The following is a 20816-nucleotide window of genomic DNA, read 5'->3' on the forward strand; positions in this document are numbered from 1 at the left end:
CACGGTTTCTCTGAAGTGGGACATGCAATCAAGCAGAACAAGTTCAATAATCTACTCAGTTAGGTAGCAATTTCTGCATCAATGGAGAGCACTGAGCACCTTAACCGAAAAATTTACTATTTAAAAGGAGACCATGCTGTATTTAATTGTACTAATGCTGTATTTAATGCTGCACATTAATAAAACATGCTGTATTTCTAGTCTTTAGCGATGATTTTCGAAATATTCCAAAAAAGGGCTATGTTTACAGAGTAAAATCATAAGGCCTCTGGAAATCTGTCATCCATCAAGTTCGAGCCTCTATTCGTTAGAGCGTGTTTAAAGAAACTGAGTGAACAGCAACAAGCCGTTTGTGTTAGCAAAGTCTAGAAGGGATATATAACAGTTACATCCTTGTTCAGCCCTAGTCGAACATTATACTTCTTCCTAACGACAAAGGTCTATAAACAACAAGGACAGGTTCTTTCAATTCTTTTGTATCTGATTTTGATTTAAAAATGCACGGTTTCTCTGAAGTGGGACATGCAATCAAGCAGAACAAGTTCAATAACACTAGTTCTGTAACACTTCTTCTTTGTTAGAAGGGAAACGTTTGGGATAAGTCTGTCTTCTGGACTACTGTCTACGAGAGACAAGACAAAAACCAGAAAATCTAAGCTCAATCTCTCTATGAGGCTCTGTATAATCAGTGTAAATATCTTTATCAAAATTGGGGATTTAAGAAGGGAAGTTGGAATTGCTAGGCAAGTTCCAGAAGTTTTTTAAAGGGAGCTAAGATTCTCAAAAGCCTAGTTTTATTGGTGATAGGCTCTCATAGGGATAAATCATGTTGACTGGTTTCATCAGTTAAAGATTAATGTTCAAAACAGCATGAATACCACTAAGTACTGGTAAGTAGATGAATACTGTCGGAGAAAGACACTGTTGCCAACCTTGGCCCAAACTTCTAAACCATATTTTTTTCTTAATTCTAGAAACCCGTTGTTTTTATCACTTTCTTGGCTTAATGAATTTCAGTCTCTGGTCAGCACTTGCAAAAAAATAAAAATAAAACATATAAAAAGGTTATGTCTTTACAATCTAGAAATTGAAGTGAAAGCAAGCCTCTGAATTGCCAAACACAGAGATTTCTGAAAAAAGTAACACAGTTTTTGCAAGTAGTGTTTTGTTTAATTGTATAATCAGAAAAAATCTGGCAACAATAGCATTGGGTTCAGAAGCACAAACGCAAAATCTCATCCAAAGAAACTAACATTACATAAGTCTAGTGACTATGTGGCAACTATAAGCAGGATGATTACCATGATGGCTCATCGTCACAAACAATCCAATTCGTCTGTAGAAATTCAACCAAGGCCCAACTTTGTTCTTTTACTGAACCTGCCTTCACATTTTGAAGCTGGTGAGTTTAAACTTTTTTGTCCCCATATTTTCCAACATTTTTCATGTAAATCATCTGTTTAACTCTTGAAAAATTTGTCCCTCTCCCTTCAAAATAAGTTCCCACATATTTACATGAACTACCTAAAACTAATCAACAGAGGTGGTTTAATAAACAATAAGCTTAACTCTTCTAAAGCAATAAAAAAAATTTAGTCTTGATCAAATTATAGTAAAATAAAACTTTGGATACGCGCTACTTCGCAAAAGAGAAATAAACACGTTCTAAGATGATCTGGCAATACTCAGGAAATAGTCCCAAGCACACTTTCAGAGAGGATTGGTTTGCCAGAAGTTTTCGGATCCGAAAATATTCCCTGGGCCAAGGTTCTACGACAGGTTAACAAGACAAAACAGGACATTGGACATAGGACACTCGAGATTGAAGATGAAACAATAGATTAACCAAAAATAAAACGAAAACACGATCTTCCAGTTTCCACATTTATTAAGGATTGACATGTGGGCGATTTTAAGTCTTAGAGAAATTCAGAGCATGAAAATTTTCACTAATGAAGCTAAATTTCGTTTTCTATAGAAAATTTTCATTTGTTCATACCAATGCATGTTCATGTCCAAAATTGATAAGGTTATATTTAAAAAATCCAGACTTCAATGCCAACGTTGAATCGTGAAATTAAGCATACTAATAAATTTTGAATAATGTCTGAAATTTGATGGCAATGCAGAGAATGAATTCATCATAATATGTTGCACTCAAAAAGGACAACGCTTCCTTCCTGCACTTAACAGCTCAAATTTGGAGAAAAACAAAGTTCAAGATTCGAAAATACAGACTAACGCTTAATAAATATATTTTTTTAAAAGACGAAAAATCACTGATCCAGTTTTCCCAGCTCTTCAGACTTGCTGAACTTACTTTTACTGAAACTTACTTTAACATTCACTGTCATTCCAATACCAAGGGATAGGCTAAATTAATCGAATAATTGTATGATTGCAAGTTATTCTGGCTTTTTCAATTAAACTATAATGGAATCGTAATTGATTTTCTAAGATATCAAATAATCGTAATGGAATCCTAATTGTCTATTTCTTTCAATTAGCCTGTCAAATACGCCAAACGGAAACAATTAAACAATGGATGTGAAGGAAAAATGTTGTGACTGATTTAGACCACCATACATACTTTGTATGGATACTTAGTAGGGATATTGCAGAATTCAGATTATGATTACAAAAACACTGATTAACCATGTTGGGTTTCTAAATCGGGTGATAAGTAGTAAAACAAAAATTAGTCTTGATAAATGTAACCAGCAAAACATCAGAATGAAATGAAGCCTCAATCTAATGAACATAATGAGTCTGTTTTCTAGAAAATATCCTTAGCTTATCAAATGGATGTAACTTGATAGATGGTTAAATACGTTTCCCAAACAGTATGTACTTTCGTGTTAAATGTCCTTTGAATTTAGTATGAGGTCTTCAAAAGTTAAGTAAATAGTGGTCTTTTGTTATTAGATAATACAACCTAAGTTTATTAAAAAAAAGACAAAATGTGACGTTTATAATTAATGCGAGAACAAATTAACCTAAATTTTATAAACTTAAATAAACAGAACTTGTAGTGTACAGAGGGGGGGCTAGTCATCCGGTTTGCCAATACTTTAAAGTAAATACGGATTAATGAGAACAGACAATTTCAAGGCAGTAAAATAAGTGTCATCAAAAAAATTGAATGAAAAAAACTTTTTGATCTTTCAACAGTTTTCAGATCAGACAGCTTTTTCCATCTAATAATGCAAATTGTTGCTGAAAGATAAGGAAAAACCAGAATAGAAACGATATGACTCCTAAAAAGGATTGTGTGCTACATCCAGCAAGACGTTCACTCTCTTTTTTGTGTCAAAAGATCAAAATATTTTAGAACAACATATTCAAATAATATCTAAGCAAAGAGTTATCTGACAAGGAACAAGCCCATTGGCCACTGAGAAGAAAAAATAAACAATTTCCAACTTTGGCAGTTTTGGGAAGAAAGTACTTGAGCATCCCGGCCGCCATTGAGAGGTTGTTCTCTGTTGCAGGGTAGATTCCCATTCCGCATTGACTGTAGAGAACATTTCAAATCTTATGCTTTTTAAGTACAATTTTTGGTATGTTTGTTACATTTATTATTGCAGTTTTACCATTTTGAATTGAAACATAATTGTAATCAAAATGAACATCATCATAATTGAATTTTAATAGCTTGAGAAAAACTACTGTAACTCAAAGGAGCATTCAAAGGAGCATCAATTTTTGAAAAACTGTTTTATCATAATTTTTATTCATTTATTCAATATATTTTGATTTAACAATTTACCTACCTTCAATGAAATAGAAAATTAAGGTTAAGACATTAAACAGAGTAAAACACCAAACTAACCATTAGGTCCATATTTCTCTTGGTTCTTTCTGACTTGTTCTAGTGCTAATCCTCTTTCTGGGTCTACTCCAAAATAGTCTACAACTTCCTCCCATTTTTTGGCGTGAGCATCCTCCATCTTGGATGACTGCTTGACGAAGGACTATTATTTAATAGTCCTACTCTAAAATAAAACATAAAAATGAGCTGGGTAAATGCATAAATAATACAAATAAACACAGAGCAATATTTTTTGCTCCATATTTTGTTACAAGTGCTCTCCTATGATCTAAACTTGTAAATAAATATACATTCAGATTGTTCATTTTCAACTGTAAGACAAAAACTCATTTGACTAACATTATATTTTCTAAGTAAATCTTATATTTTCTAAGTAAGTCTGGAGGCCATTTTAAACCAAAATTTACCACTGATGAACAAGGGACTATAAACATTATCTATTTTAGAATCTATGGGTGCACACAGGTCTAACCAAGAATGAGATAAAATGCTATTCTTAACAGTACAAAGTTTCTATTTTTTGCATGAGCAATTTAATAAAATATTTTTTTTATCAAACCCTAATATAAATTTGCTTTAAAAAAAGGATTTTATTTTTCTCTTTATTTCTTTGTATACATTCCATAAACTAATTTATAAAGAATATTTCAATTTATATTCAATATACAATTTCAGCATTATCTTCTTCCTGTTTGGTTATTTGGAGATGCTAACACATAATCTCTATGCAATTTTGGGTCATGTTGCAACTGAGATCAAACTACAGGTCCTATCTTACTAAGTCCTACTGTGCTACTATCAATCCTACTGTGCCACTACAGGATCATTTCAGCACATAAAATCACATGTATAAATTTATTATCTTATTAAATACTGAAAATAGTTTTGCCACAAAAACAGTATAAAAAACTATAGAAGTGGGATAGTTTCAATGACTTGGCTTATTTGGCCCCAGCCAATTTTCGCTCTAAGGTTCAATATCAGTTCTTTAAAATCAAAGGACACAAATGGGCCAGGGACCAAATGGGCCAAGGTAAAGGAAATATCAGAATCAGTTAGTTTTTCATGCTGTGATTGTGACAAACCGTCTTCAGTACAGTATTTAATAATAGAAAAAATGTATACCTATTTAATAAATACTCTTTCCAAACATTATAAATACTCTTTACTCTATACAAACATGTAAAGCACCTTTTACGAGCATACTACTTCTCTAGTCACTCTTTTTGCTGCATTGCCTATCACCAGAAAATACCTTCACCTACTTTTTGTGTTTCCTAACAAAACCCAAGGTAGGTGTGCATTATCATTTGCAGTTTGAGCAATGATAGTCTTAGGCACTTTTTTGAATGACCATACATCAAACAATAAACTGTATAAAAAATGGAGTTAAATTTCACTTTCTTGTGGTATAACAAAGAAAGGATTAAGATGGCTAGGGTATATTTTAAGGATGGAAGATGACAAATTGCCATTCAAATTGCAGAAATTCTATTAAATGGATGTTACAGGTAGCTTTTGCTTTAATTCACATTATTCTACTATATTTTTCCTTATTTGAAATAATATGGTTATGAAAATGTGTTTCTAAAATCTAGGGTGTGTGTGTGTGTTAGTTTTCATTAAAATAGTAAAAAGACATTTTCAAGAAAATCCCCCCCCCCTAAAAAAAATAAATACAAGAACACATAAAAAAAACTTAACAGTCTTATTTAAAATAAAACAAAAATATAGTGAAAAAGGTGAATTCAAATAGAAGAAATCTAGAAAATCTATATAACATATTTTTTTAATATTATAAATTAAGAATATTGCAATTACAGTAGTTTCTCCAGAAGAGCTCATAGACAAGAATTATACAATCTTTTTCACTGTTGGATTTTTCTGAGTTTTTGTAATAGATGTCATTAATCTGAATATTTTAGCTTTGTTCAATATTAACTATTTTAAATGTACTGAAAGTTGCAAAAGTGAATTATAATTGCAAATGTGCATTTTTAGCTTCAACACATCTTAAAATTGACCCTTAAAATTACACATCAACTCTGAACCTTAAAATTGGAACAAATGATCTCAACCACAGAAAAGTACTGTGATTGGGAATTGTATTTAAATATGCTTGGCTATAAGGGTTAACTTTTAGATTCATCCTGTTGCTAGTAAGGGTGATTTACAATAAATAAACATTGGGAAAAAATTGCAAGTGTAGTCAAACAATCTTAGCTAACTTAGTTTTAACCATCAATTGATCCCAACTATCACTGTCTACAACATGTCCAAAATCAGGAATATGCTGTCTATGTTTAGGTAAGACATATTTATCAAAATCAGACTTCAGTATTAGGTGCAGTCTAAGTGCTTGGGGTTTTGCCCAAACCTAAAGCTATATCTGGGCTCATTAAGGAGGGCTAGGATGCAGCTGTCAAAGCAACAAGCATTGTATTTTCAAACAGTGTCAAGGAGTATGACTCTTGTTATTATAGTGTTTCCTTCAGACTGAGAATGATTGTGCAAAATTACAAAACCTGGAATTTTTGTGTTTTGTTTTTTTTCACTGATTATTATCCAGGCCTACCTTGAGACAATTAAAAATAGTGTCAATATGGTTTAGCCTATATGAAAATTGTAAGTTCTTCAAATCTCTAGTAGGCTAGCATATGTGTATTTTATATTGATGACCATGGCTACACCCCATACTTATTGAGCTTTACTTCATATTACTTTGGGGTATTTTCCACAAAATGTTCTAAAAACAAGGCAACTAAAAAAGTGAAATTAGCTATCATAGCTTCTGGCTAAGCTATCTCAAATTAACTAATAGGTTAGCATATTGTAGGGGTCTTGAATCCTGAGAATTTCAAGAGATTTATAGCTTGAATTTAAAACTTCCTAATTTCTGAAACTAGTGATTCTGGTGTCATTTTGTTTGGGTTACAGAAATAACCCATTTTCAAAGTGTCCCTGAACATAATTTCATATAATTATTGAAAAATTTCAATGCATGTGGATTTATTTCTTTTGAAACAATTACTGGAAAACAAATCCTGCAACCCACCAAAGTCTTCTGCAAAAGACAGAATCTGGAAACTAAAGGTATTTCCAATGTCAACTTCACTGCAATTTCTGGTTTTTCTGGAAAACCATGATAAATCAAGGATTTGTGGAAAGATCTATTGGGTGAAGCCCTGTTTTTTCAGGACAAGCTTTCAGTTTTGCATATCCTACATCATTTTCATCAATACAATAGTGATCTTTTAAAACTGTGAAAAATCTGACAACTGACATTTTCAGTGATGTTAAAACTTTTAAACCCATATAAGGGATAAGGTAATTTATTTATTTTATTCAATAAAGGAGAAAGCCATAGGCTTGTTGCAATACAAACACAAGAAATGACAGCTCAAACAACAACAATACAAAACAAAAAATAAAACAAAAACATTCATAAGTAAAAAAAACAACTATACAACAACTATATTACAGAAACTGTTTTTCATAGAACTCAGTTTCAACAAGAGCACTCTTAAATGTTTGCACTGTTTGCACAGAAACTACAGTATCAGGTAAACTATTCCAATGTTTTGTTGCTTGGTTAATAAAGCTACATTGACCTATTTGCTTGTACACTTGAGGCTGATACAGTTTATACAAGTTTTGTTGAGTAGCTGAGTAGTGACTAAGTTTGAAGAAATCAGCCCAGTCCATATTATTGACACCCTTTATAATAAAGAATTTATTGATCAGGTCAATTCTATCCTGTCGAAACTCCAGAGAAGGAAGTCCCAAACACTCCAGTCAATGCTGATATGGTAAAATAGCTCAAATATGGCACAAACTATGACCTCCCCCCCCCATATATTGAACCTTTTCAATTTGCTGTGAGTCACATTTCCAAGTAGGATACCAGACAGAGGAACAGCATTCTACCACCAGGCATACTTTTGTCTTGTATAATGTAATAAAAATGTGAAGGTTAAATTTCATGAAACTTCTCTTAATTTGAAGCAGACTGTAATTGCCATTTTGCAAAATTGTTGAAACATACTTGTGAAACTTCAACTGGTTATCAAAGTGAATACCTAAATCCTTTACTGAATTCACAGATGAAACAGGTGTATCACCAAGAAAATAATGATATGTCAAGCTTTTCAAAAAGTAATGAAGAACAAAACATTTTTGATGGTTACAGTTCAATTTACACCAATCATTTAGGGCATTCAGATCTTCTTGAATAAGGGTGACGTCTACTGGGGAGGTAACACTTTTATACAGATTTAAATCATCCACAAAAAGTTTGACAGTGGAGTGATGAAATACTTCCGGCAAATCATTAACAAAGAAACAAAATAACACTGGGCCCAAACAACTGCCTTGTGGCACACCACTCAAAATCAGGCTCTCACTTGAAAGTGCACTACAGACAGGGGCAGATCCAGGATTTTTTTAGGGGGGGGGGCAAAATAGGTTGATCCAATAAACTTGCATTAGGAGCAAGTTTAATTAACACAAACTTCCATTAATTAAGTAAATTACACTACTTTAGACTATGCTAGGGGGGACGCCCCCCCCCCTCTGGACCCACCACTGACTACAGACTATAACTTGTTGGGAATGGCCTGATAAGTAATCTATAATCCAGGTTAAAGTTCTACTGCCTAGCTTGCACTTTTCAAAATTACTGTAAAATTCTAGTTGATGGACTATTTGCTAACTTAGAAAGTACTCAAGTTAAGAGAAAAAAACTTACAGGGATGAAAAAGCCCTTTATTCTACTCATTCTTTATCTCCAAGGCTTGGGGAACTGCATATAAGACAGGTCTATACCTATTTTAAAACAGGGAAAAATCTGTATTTCCATAATTTTGGCTTGTGTCTGCTTTTCATTGACACTAGGTTTGAAAATACATTTGCAACAACTTGAAAAAAAAAACTTATAACCATATCAAAATGTTTCTTTTTCTAAGCTTAGATAAGTTTGGAGTTTCCTATTCCTTTTTTGGTAGAATATGAACACACCACTCAATTTATTTTGTGGACCAAAATTCTATTTTGGTCACTTAGAAAGGAATTATAGTGACTAGATTAAGGGTCAAGTCTCATAGGTCTATTGCATCTACACCTTCTACATTCTGCCCAGCAGAATGATGGGGAAAAACCCATATCCAGTCTACCAGAATAGGCAACTATCTAGGCCTATATTAGCAGCTCCATAGAATGAAACATGTTGATAAGTAAATGTATTTGCATAATAGTAGATTCCTCATTGTATGCTCTTTCCAAATATCATATTGTGTTAATGACAATACACCCCTCCCCTGTTGGCCCAGATATACACAAAACTAAAAGAAAGCAGTAAAACAAGGGAATCCTATCTTTATAATATGCAGCATGCTTCTGTTAATCAGATAATCATGTTTCCTTCTACTTTTAGACCAATAGGCTACTCAATATCTATAGCCAACAATTGGTAATGAGAATATCAATCAAGTGAACAGCTTCACTTACCTATATAATATTATTAGTGAAGATGGTGGGTGTAGCGAAGCTGTTACAAGTAGAACAGCCAATGCCCAGGATATTTTTTCACAATTGAAAAAGTTCAGAAGAATATGAAGATAAGTCTTTGCACCAAGATTTTGAATATTGGAAGCTACAGTGATAACAGTGGTCAAGTATGGTTCTGAAGCATCAGTGATCAAAAAACAGAGGAAGATTGCTAGATATTTTCAAGAAAAATTGCATACAGATTGTTTTGGGTACACAACTGACAGACAATGTAAGTCAATCCTGCTATGCTGTAATGAGAGAAAGGTTGAGATAGTGAAGATATGTTCTGTGGATGAAGGACAAAATATTACCCAAGATCATCCATTTTAGACAATTACCTAGGGCCAAACAAAAGCAGGTCATCCCTAAATAGAGTAGAGGGATGTTACCTTAAATTGCAGCTTGGAGCAAATCTAAGGATTTTCCATCCTGGCAATGCTCTGTTATAACTTCTATAGGTTGTTTAATGCAGTGGCTTGCTGTATTTGGGTCGAGGATTCAAAAACTTCCCAGTAGCCATTCTTTGTCAAGATTTTGCTTGAATGCACCTGTTGAATCAACAGCCACTGTATCTTCAGACAGTTGATTCCATAAGTTTGTTACTTGCTGGCTGAAGAAATGGCTTCTTTCTCAGGCTGAGGAGCATTTGTTGAAGATTTTCTTCAAATGCCCTCTTGTCACATAACATTGTTGGGGGGGGGCAGGGAGAATATTTTTGGAAATAATTTTGTAGTTCATAATCATTTCACCATGTTTCCTCCAGTACATGAGAGTAGGAAGCTTCAAGTGACATAAATGCTATTTGCATGGCATTTATTTGAGACCTTTGACCATTTTGGTTGCTCTTTGTTGTTCTCTTCCTAATATTTCTTTGTACTTCTTGAAGTAGGGTGACACCAGCTACATTCCAACCTCTAGGCATGGACAAACTTGTGCCTTGTAGAGCTTCATAAACACACTAAACTACATTAGGGGGGCATGCACCCCCTTGATCCACCACTGTGTGGTGGCGCTGTAGTGAGATGCTAGTAGTATTAACAATTAGCCTATATAGTTAGGAGCATCCTGAGGCTCATTTTATTGGGGGGGATCTTTGAAAATTTTACTGAATGGAGACATGATTTATGCTGAATTTTCTGCAAAAATCAAGAAGTTTGCTAAATTTCAGCTGACTTTGCAAAATTTCTGCCAAAATTATCACATTTGGTGAAAATGTTATCAAATAACAAAAAAGTAGGGGGACAGCACACCCCTCCCTATCCTCCCTCAAGACACCCCTGTATATAGTAATCACTCAGACAAACTGGGAAAAGCATGGAATTAAGTGGCTGTGGTGCATAGCTGTGTTGTCCACAGGCATCTAGGTGATTTATTGAGTTGTTAATAGTAGTAGTAGGCTAATAATTTGGGCTATATATACAAAAAATTAGGGGGACAGCACATCCCTCCCTATCCCCCCTCAAGACACCCCTGTATATAGTAATCACTCAGACACACTGGGTAAAGCATGGAATAAACTGGCTGTGGTGCATAGCTGTGTTGGCCACAGGCAGCTAGGTGCTGTATTGGGTTGTTAATAGCAGTAGTAGGCTAACAATTTGGGCTATATCTGAGACACTGGGGGTTGGAGTACATTACCACAAATACTAGACCAACTTTTGTTTTATTAATGTGGGTGTTTGGTGAAATTCTAGTTTTGCCAAGAAATTGGAGCTAGAACTTTAGCTGGTTCCTTCTGTGGAGCTGTTAATATAGAATTGATCCTCCAAACTGAATGGCCAGCACATTTCTTTATAGCCTAATTCTTGCAAACCCTACACATCAGAACTAGCAAAGCTATGAGGCTAAAAAAATTCTTTGGGCCTTGTATGCACTAGGCTATAAACATTTCTGAAAGTTTAAATTTTATTACACAAAGCTTGTCCAAGCTCAATATAGGGTAAAAGACTAGTATCCAATTGAGCAAAATGATGTAAAACTCAAAACCTCATATCTTGTTATCAAATTAGAATTGAAAAGGTTTACCTAGACCAATGAATAGCTAAAAATCCAAGCTATGCAACAATATAGTTATTAAAATTATTTAAGATCATTCACTTAAAACAATTAGTTTATTAACTTACCTAGAAAAACCTATTTTTGGAAATACCAATTATCCTATTTGATGTAAATATCTTTTTAGTGTTTCAGTATTAGGCTATTCACAAAAATAACAGAAAGCTGATTGTCTTCTGAATCTAAAATCTAACTTATTTCTTGATTTTTACTCTATAAATCATAAATATATATATTTTTTTCATTTCACTTGCTTGTCAAAACTGAGACCACACATTGGATTTATGATGACAAATTATTCCCACTGGGCTGGCTCTAGTGAGAGATGATTGGGTCTAGACTTACATTGTGTCATACTGTAGTAAAAAAGAGAACAGTCCTTCTCCCTCTAGAGGGTCCTTAAATTTGCCTAAATTGAATTGAAATTTGCCTACAATACCTATTGAAATTTTGACAAAACAATATTTTACCTTAATTTTCAGTTATAAGATTCTTTTTCTCTGGCTTTAGTTCTGAAAATGCAATTCCTGTTATTTGAGTGGTATTTTAAGCCATATCAATGTTAATTTTAAAAATTTAGGAAATGTATTTGCATGTCTTTAAAACTCTATAAATCAGGATTGAGCAAAGTTGTGAAGCTGAAAACAATTTTGTTGGACTTCATTTTAAGCAGAAGATCTATATCACAAGGTTTCACTTCTATAACACACAGATTTTAAACAGTCATCAAAGGTCAGGACCCTCTAGAGGGAGAAGGAGTGGAGGTAGGTACTTCAAAATACCTTCCCATGACATACTGTAGCCTGTATATATGTCCCTGAAAGTTTCATTTTCCTAACCAAACTCCTTTCCAATATAGCCAAAAGTAGCTAAAGTAGAATTTTACCTTAACAACCATTTCTGTTGGAAATTAATTTTAGCCCCCCCCTATATATGTCAATTCAGGATAGGCCTATATATTTGCACATTTGGGGGTGGGGGTTAAAATAGGTTAGGGGGCTAAAATTCATTTCCATCAAAAATGATTATTACGCCTATAGGCCTATTTGTAATAAGCATAAAAAAGGCATCAAATGGTATATCCACTTTATTTGTTAAGTCAATGATATGATTTGGTAAAAATTTACCAAAAATTGGTTTTTCCCAAAAAGAGGTCTTTAACCCTAGGCCAATGCCCTTTTGGGGGAAGAAGGGGTGGCAGTAAACAGGCTTCTTTCAAAATGCCTCTTAACAGAGCACTGTTTAGTCTCTAGTAGCAATCCAGCAAGTTTCATTTACCTTACTTAGCTATTTCCCAAGTTAGCAAAATCCCTGTCTAGGAATTTATCCAACACAAGTCTAACCTAAATGAGCTTTAAGGGCCAAACTCCACTCTAACCTATTTTTTATCTAAATTTCAATCATTCTGTTACCTTGATTAAGTCTGGTAGCCAATAATAGTTAGTTCTACGCTAGATCACTGGCTTTTCACTTTCTGATACTCAGATCCAAAATTGTCCCAAGTCCAAAATTACGTGGCAGCTTTATTTCTTGAAGGATATTAACGGCGACTCTTATTCCTATGGATACAGAATAAAATTATCAGGCCGTTTTCCATAGTTTTCTTATTTCTTTTTTTGTCTCCTTTCGATCTTCATCAATGGAAGTTTAGACAGAGTAAGATGATTGCAATAAGATGAATTCTTCTTTAATAAAAGAAAGTATTTTTTTTAAGAGAATATTATTTAATTCTTCAAATTGAAACCGTAAGAAAAAATTTAATTAAACAATTGTTTTAAATATTTTTATCCTTGTATGGTATATCGGACAAACACCTTAAAGCGATTAGTGCTACGTATAAAAATAACACTGCTGTAGTTAAAGTAGGAAATGAGATTAGAAGATGGTTTCGTATGAAATCAGGAGTTAAGTGGGGCTGTGTTCTATCCCCCAGGTGCGTAGATCCATTTTTATTGGGGGCGAGAGGGGTCTCCATCCGGAGAGTCAGGGGGCATGGGCTATATAGTAGTTTTTCTCCAAATTAGTGGGTACATTTAAAATTCTTTCCCTTGCCGCCCCCCCCCCCTAAACGGCTCCACTGCTATCCTACTTTGTAATGATCATTTTCATAGACTTTGTTTTAAGGAGCACAGGAAAGGCAATGGAAGACCACGGTCTCAAATGGGAAGAAAAACTTTCTTGGACTTTGATTATGCTGATGATTTATGCATTTTAGGTGAAATTGTGAGTAAAATGAATGAACTTTAAAAGATTTTGCGAGTTCAGGGTGCTAGAGTAGGATTAAAAATTAATGTTACCGTGGGTTCCCACACATACGATTTTTTTTTCTCTGCGAAATATCGTATTAAGAAATTGAAAGCGAAATTCGCATGCTAACGCGATATTTATAATAGGGGATCACACTACACAATTTATTATTGTCCGATTTTCAGTGGCAAAAATTTCAAAAAGAAAATGGTGTTTATAAGTTCTAGAAAAAAGAAACTTACAGCCTTATACCATCTTAATGAACAAGTAAAATATCAGAACTTTACAGCACGAGGAAATCATTGATGATTTTTTTTTTTTTTTACATTGATTTGAAGTTGACTTTGATATCAACCTTTGCTGAATTTTAAAAAAAAAAGATCCATTGAATTCTTAATATCCATTTTTATGTTTCTTAATACGATTTATTCATCAAAATTATCGCCCTAGCTGAGATTTGTGAACTTGTACGATATTTTAGAAAATCGGATAGATTTTAACCGAACTTCGCAAACAGCTACGATATTCGCATATCTGGCCGAATAATCGTGTTCGTATGCAAATAATCGCATAAGTGGGAACCCAGGGTTAAGAAGACTAAGTCACTAAAGCTAGAGATAAGTAAAGATGAAAAGGTGACGCTGGGTAGCGGAAAGGTTGATCAGGTGAACTGCTTCATTCATCTTGGTAGTATTGCTCGGAAAGACGGTGGGAGCAGTAAAAGTAGAATAGCCAAGGCTGAGGTTTTTCTTACAGCTAAAAAAAGTTTGGAAGAACATGAAGATGAGTCTGCAAACCAAGATTAGAATATTGGAAGCTACAGTGATGACAGTGTTCAAATACGGCTCTGAAGCAGGGGTGCTCCGAAAAGCGAATGAATATTTGCTAGCTGTCTTATAGAGAAATTGCCTACGGATTGTTCTGAGTACCCGACTGACTGACCGTATTTCAAACAGTAGGCTGTACGAAAATTGTGGTTCAATCCCGCTTTCTAGGGCTATAATGAGAGAAAGGTTGAGATGGCTAGGGCACGTCCTGCGGATGAAGGATGACAGATTGCCGAAGATTGTCCTTTTTGGCCAACTGTCTAGGGCAAAACGGAATGTACGTCGTCCGCGGTTGGGGTGGAAGGATGTCACAAAGAAAAGGAAATGGGAACTTCCTGGGAGAATGTAAAGAGGGATTCTTTAAATAGATTGGTACGGAGGAGGAGAGTGCGTAGCAGAGTTGGCCTCAGGCGGCTTGGTGCTGCTGTGAGTTGTTTTTCCCTACTATGGCCTGCTTAACCTAAGAGTGGCAATTTAATAAAAATCTAGCAAACAAACGAAAGTTTATTTTCTTGCAAACACCATGCAAACTAATGTGAGAGGTCTACTTAGCTGAAATTAAATCAAAATCTGTAATACTAAAGAGGGGTAACACAAAGACAAGTGGCGTTGTTTTGGGGTAGCAAGGGGGGCAGTTGACCCCAAAAAATCGAACAAAAGCTTTTATATAGCCCATGCCCCCTGGCTCTCTGGATGTGGAACTTTTTTGCCCCCTCAATAAAAATGCTGGAGCTACGCCCCTGACAAAGACTAAACATTCATTTTGAGATTAATTTCACCGTTTTTGGGAGACTTTGACGATTATCTTGAGCTTTAGTCATATCTTTTTATACCAAAAGTAAATATTTTTGGATGCACTAGCACCCTTCCGATTTTAGTGGCAGTAAAACTTTCAATAACCATGCTTTTAAGCTTGTTTTCCAGCCCATAAAGCTTGTCAGTTATGCTTTTCATCGAAATTAAATTAAAAAAACAAGTTTTTTTCTTAACTGAAAGTAATGAGCGACATTAAAACTTAAAACGAACAGATATTATTCCGTATTTAAAAGGGGCTGTCCGCTCCTCAACGCCTCGCTCTTTACGCTAAAGTTTTTTATTGTTTTAAAAAATAAAGTTGTGAGACAGAGCCAAATTTTAGCGTAAAGAGCTAGGTGTTGAGGAGGGGACAGCTCCTTTCATATACGGAATAATTTCTATTCGTTTTAAGTTTTAATGTTGCTCCTTACTTTTAGTTTCAAAAAACTTATTTTTTTTGTTTAATTTGTGAATGTTTTTGAATTAATGCAGCTTTGATTGTGGCTCACTGTACATGAATAATTAAAACGAAATTTGTGCATTAATTTTTGCTTTTTTTGGCTAAATGGCTTTCTCGAAATTTTGTTCTGACGTAACTTACAAATTAACTTACGTAACGAACTTCTAGATTCGTATGTTTTATTACTTATACTAGGGAGTTTGCCCCCTAGTCAATACCTCGCTCTTTACTTTAAAGTTCGAGTTTTTTTTCGAATCACAAACCCCTGAATCACAAAGGCTGGTTAATCAGAATAGATAGTTCTTTTGAAAGTACTAAAAAACTTTAGCTTAATGAGAGAGGTATTGACAAGGGGGCAATCCCCTCATATACGTAATAATTTCTGTTCGTTTTAAGTTTTTATGTTGCTCCTTACTTTCAGTTAAAAAAGGTTGTTTTTTTAATTTAATTTCTGATCGTTTTTTAAATAATGCTGGGAAATCCGACACCCCCTTCATAGAAATGTCCCTTCCCCCAAGGAAACATCCTCCATGGAAAGATCCTACCCCGTACCCCCTCCCCCACCAGGAAAAAATTCCTACTGAAAACGTCTGTATACTTCTCATTAACCAATACTACACGTAAACAATGGGCAAAGTTCATAACTTGCAGCCCTTCCTCCGGAAACTTGGGGGATTAAGTCATCTTCAAAGACATATCTATTAGATTTTAGACTATGCTGAACAAAATGGCTACATAAAATTTTGATTGGCTGACTTCGGGAAAAAGATAAGCGTGGGAGGGGGTCAAGTTGCCCTCCAATTTTTGTGGTCACTTAAAAAGGGCACTAGAACTTTTAATCTCCGTTCGAATGAGCCCTCTCATGATATTCTAGGACTACTGGATCGACTAGATCACCCCTGGGAAAAAACAGCAAAGAAACAAATAAAAACGAATCCGTGATCTTTAATCTGGCAAAAAATACAAAATTCCATCTTTTCGCAGATAGTAGCTTGAAACTTCTATAGTAGGGTTCTATGGTACGCTGAATCTGATGGTGTGATTTTCAACCATTTTCTCTGACTGTTATGGGTTGTTTCCCCCTTTTTTCGAAAATAAGGCAAATATTCTCAGGCGCGTAACTTTTGATGGGTAAAATTAAACTTGATGAAATTTATATATTTACAGCTTCTTACCACGAACTGTTCGATAGAGAAGTTCTGAAATTGATGAGAAATTTTGTTGACATGAAGACTTAAATTATGTTTTATAAATCGTATCAAGGAAAGCCTTATAGGCGGAGAGCTAAAAAGTGTACAGCTTTCTTCAAAGGTAGCTAGGAAATTGGATTTAGAATTTTTGGAAACAGAATTAGTCTCATTGTACTTAGATAAAACTAGGCAAATACAACTTAAATACAACAGACATAATAGGAAATATTCCATAGAAAAAAAAATTATGAGAGCATTCCCAGCAAATAACATTTGAATAAAAATGATATAGCAATGTAAAATAGATTTTTTTTGTAAAGAAAGAAGTCGAGTTTGCAAAGCTATCTATGTACCGTTGAATATGATCTGGATAAGTATTTATCATGTTCGTCTCATACAAATATATTGGATAATTTGATTTTTCTCTTGAATGACTTTCTACTTAATTGGTTTTCTGAAAAAAAAATTGTTTTATTATAGCATACTCAAACAATTTGTCAAAACATTTGTGCTCAATAGATAATATCATGAGAACTTTCCCGCAAATTTCTCGAAAGTGCAGATGAAATAAAAACCATGGGATAAGGTAATTAATTTCTTTTTTTAAAACTAATACACATTTTTTTGCTGATCTTGAATAGCTTCAATTACATTATTTTCTTTGTACTTTGTTCCTGAGTTTTCTTTATATTATAAACCCTTACAAGTATTGTTGGGTATATTCTTCAAGATTTTTTGCTTCATAAAAACAAATGATAATTCAGTTATTCATTCCACAAGAATTTGCTCTAGTGGTGTACATTTCAGCCAAACCAGTGCATTGGTAAGGATTTTAAATTCTTCCTGATTTTAAAATCCTTAATTTTTTTTTTTTTAATCCTTAAAATTTTTGCTAAAAATTTCAGAAAATATAAGGTATCAAAGTTTTTACATGAGCATGCTAATCTACAAATATGGGCATCTACTAAAAAGGAAAGAGTTTGTGTTTGGCCTTACGCTCGTGAAATACTAAGTTCAAAATGTAGCTACATTTGGAAAAAATAAGTTTTCCTGTTCTTCACCTTAGAAATTGTTAAGAGCTTGCCATATAAACGAAACAGAACGAGTGCGTTACTTTTGAAATATTATTTTCCTGAATGAAAGCATTATTAAATTTCTTAGCATGCACAAAATCTACTTAGCCAATCTATCCATATATTCTGTACAAAAACCATAAAGACATTTCACTGAAAAGAATATTTCACTCTCACTGAGATCCACAGTTGTCCTTTAAAAAGATTCGGGCAATTCCCTCTTACCAAGAAGATATCCAGTAACTTCGATCCGTCGAATTCCCAGTAGGCACTGCCGGTATTTCGGCCTTTTCCCCCTGACGAACTCGGCACGAATAAGTTCCTCCAGAGCCAAATGGAAACCTTATAAGTATACCACTCGTTTTCTTACTATTTCTAAATACAAGAGAGAAATGCGCAGAATCGAGCACCTGTGGAGTTTCTGAAAGTATTCGACAGGTGCAATGAATTAGAAAAATTTGATGGGGATCATTTGACAAACTATCAAAACACAATTCTGGTAATATATTAATGTGAGAAATAGTTGTAAATAAGCATAGCAACGCCACCCGAACAAAAACAGTGGGTAGTGAGGAGAGTCCCCTTTGATGGGATGCAAGAGCCCTTGGTTTATTATTTTTTTTTTTTAAAGCAAGTTATAATGCGTAAAGGCAAAACAATTGGGCTATAAAATACAATTGTGTGTAATTTTATACAACTATGGGCACCAATGAACATTTGGGGAAAGAGGATTAAAAACGATGTCATATACATCTTATCTATGAGGTGGCTTTGAAAGTTCAAAGGGGCTAGTTAAAAAAAACAAATTATAAACTTCATGCTCTATTTATTCTATTCATCAGGAAGGTATATCGTTTCTATGGTGACCAGAGTTTATACCCCCCCCCCAGGTGATTACCCCCGGAAAATACCCCCGAAAAATACATACCCCCCCCCGGAAAATACCCCCGGTAAATACCCCCACCCCTCCCTGGAAAATACCCCCGTGGAAAATAAGGCTTTCCAAATTTAAGAATTTTATTTGAGTTTTTTTTTTTTTTTTCTGTAGGGGGAAGGATTTTTGGTACTTGTGTATTATGCACCACTCACACAAGTTTATGCTGTGTAAAATTCGAGAACACACCAGTTTTTTCGTTAGTTTCTTCCCTACTTTAGAAGGGCTATAGATTTGCACACTCAAGGGGGGGGGGATTAAAGTATAGCGGGTCTGCATGCAAAATGTGTTTGGTACAATTATTCTGCATATTAGTTAGACAGATAGATAAGTGTATTTTAAAGCCAAATAGACCGCCATGAACACAGTAAACTAACATAAATGAAAAGCAAATAACATAAACTTTGATCAGCAATCATCAAAGAACACTTAAATGAAATACTACATTAACATAATAATAGTACTTAATACTTGGAAAAACGGTCATTGAAAAAAAAAAAAACACTTAACACTTGGAAAAAACACTTAAATGAAACATTACATTTACTTTATACTGGGATTTTCTTCTTTTTTTTACTTAACAGCATTTCCAGATACCTCACTATTCTTCTGTAACTTTTTAGTGACCATACGGAGGAATAATTGTTTTATGACTTTAAACTGTCCAAATACTTTACCCCCCTTCCCTTTTGTACAAATATATAGCCCAAATTATATATTTCCCATATATTCTGTCACTTGTCTTTGTCTTTGCACGCGTTAAGCTGAAAAAAAAAAAAACATACAAAGAAACCGGTTTGTTCTCGAGTTTTACACAGCGTAAACTTGAGTGAGTGGCACACAACACACAAGTACCGAAATTCCTTCCCCCTATGGAAATAAAAAAAAAAAATCAAATAAAATCCTCAAATTTGGAAAGCCTTATTTTCTACGGGGGGGGGGGTATTTTCCATGAGGGGTATTTTCTGCGCGGGATATTTTACGCGGGGGGGGGGGGGTATTTTCCACGGGTTATTCGCCAGGGGGGTAAACACCTAGAAGCCGTTTTTATATACGGTTTTGCAAAAATTATTTGAAAAACAATTATATATTTGGAGCAACAGGTTTAGTGAAGATGGAAGAGTGATGGGTTTTAGTTGAAGAGCCGAAAAATCAGTAACAATAATAATAATAATGATAATAATATGATAATATAAACGATAAAATGATAATATATATATATATATATATATATATATATATATATATATATATATATATATATATATATATATATATATATATATATATATATATATATATATATATATATATATATATATATATATATATATATATATATATATATATATATATATATATATATATATATATATATATATTTTTTTTTTTATATATATATATATATATATATATATATATATATATATATATATATATATATATATATATATATATATATATGTATATATATAGCTTTAAGCAAGTGTAGAAAAAATCATGGAAATACCAAAGCTTAGCTGTTGATGTTTATTCTTGAATGTTAATGGAAAACTATAAACCAAAAGAGAACAAAAGGACAAAAACGTAAAATTTATTTATATCATTTGGTCTGAAGGCCTGGGGATTCATGTGTATGTGAGTGCCAAAGTGCGTTACCGTAAAGGTGTTCATCAGGGTAATGCAAACTAGTCTCCATAATCAGTGATGGACCCTAAGTAGGCTCCTTAGGTCCGTTCACCCTGTAAGCACCCTCCCCCTTCCCACTTTGCAAATAAACATGATGCATCACTTCCGACACAAAATAACCTAAGCTTTTCTTAAGGAATGGTCTTTACTAATTGAATATGAATCAT

General features: G+C 33.9%; 1 protein-coding gene across 4 annotated transcripts in view; it reads right to left on the minus strand.

Annotated features, from left to right (window-relative positions):
• The window catches only part of SERCA (ATPase sarcoplasmic/endoplasmic reticulum Ca2+ transporting SERCA), a 98795-nt gene extending 80409 nt beyond the window's left edge, over positions 1–18386 (minus strand). For 3 of the 4 annotated variants that reach the window (XM_089103667.1, XM_089103668.1, XM_089103665.1), the window contains exons 1-2: positions 18252–18386; positions 3833–3995 (exon numbers count right to left, since the gene is read on the minus strand). In XM_089103667.1, coding sequence (XP_088959793.1) covers positions 3833–3950 — 118 coding nt within the window. In that variant the 5' untranslated portion in view covers positions 3951–3995; positions 18252–18386. Of the gene's footprint in view, positions 1–3832; positions 3996–12846; positions 12941–18251 lie in introns of those variants that run through there. The other variant, XM_089103666.1, reaches the window with a different exon arrangement.
• Positions 18387–20816: the final 2430 nt, after the last annotated feature.

This window comes from Artemia sp. Qi Xiang Cuo, chromosome 17 (assembly GCF_049724085.1).
Source record: "Artemia sp. Qi Xiang Cuo chromosome 17, ASM4972408v1, whole genome shotgun sequence".
In the NCBI taxonomy this organism is placed as follows: domain Eukaryota; kingdom Metazoa; phylum Arthropoda; class Branchiopoda; order Anostraca; family Artemiidae; genus Artemia; species Artemia sp. Qi Xiang Cuo.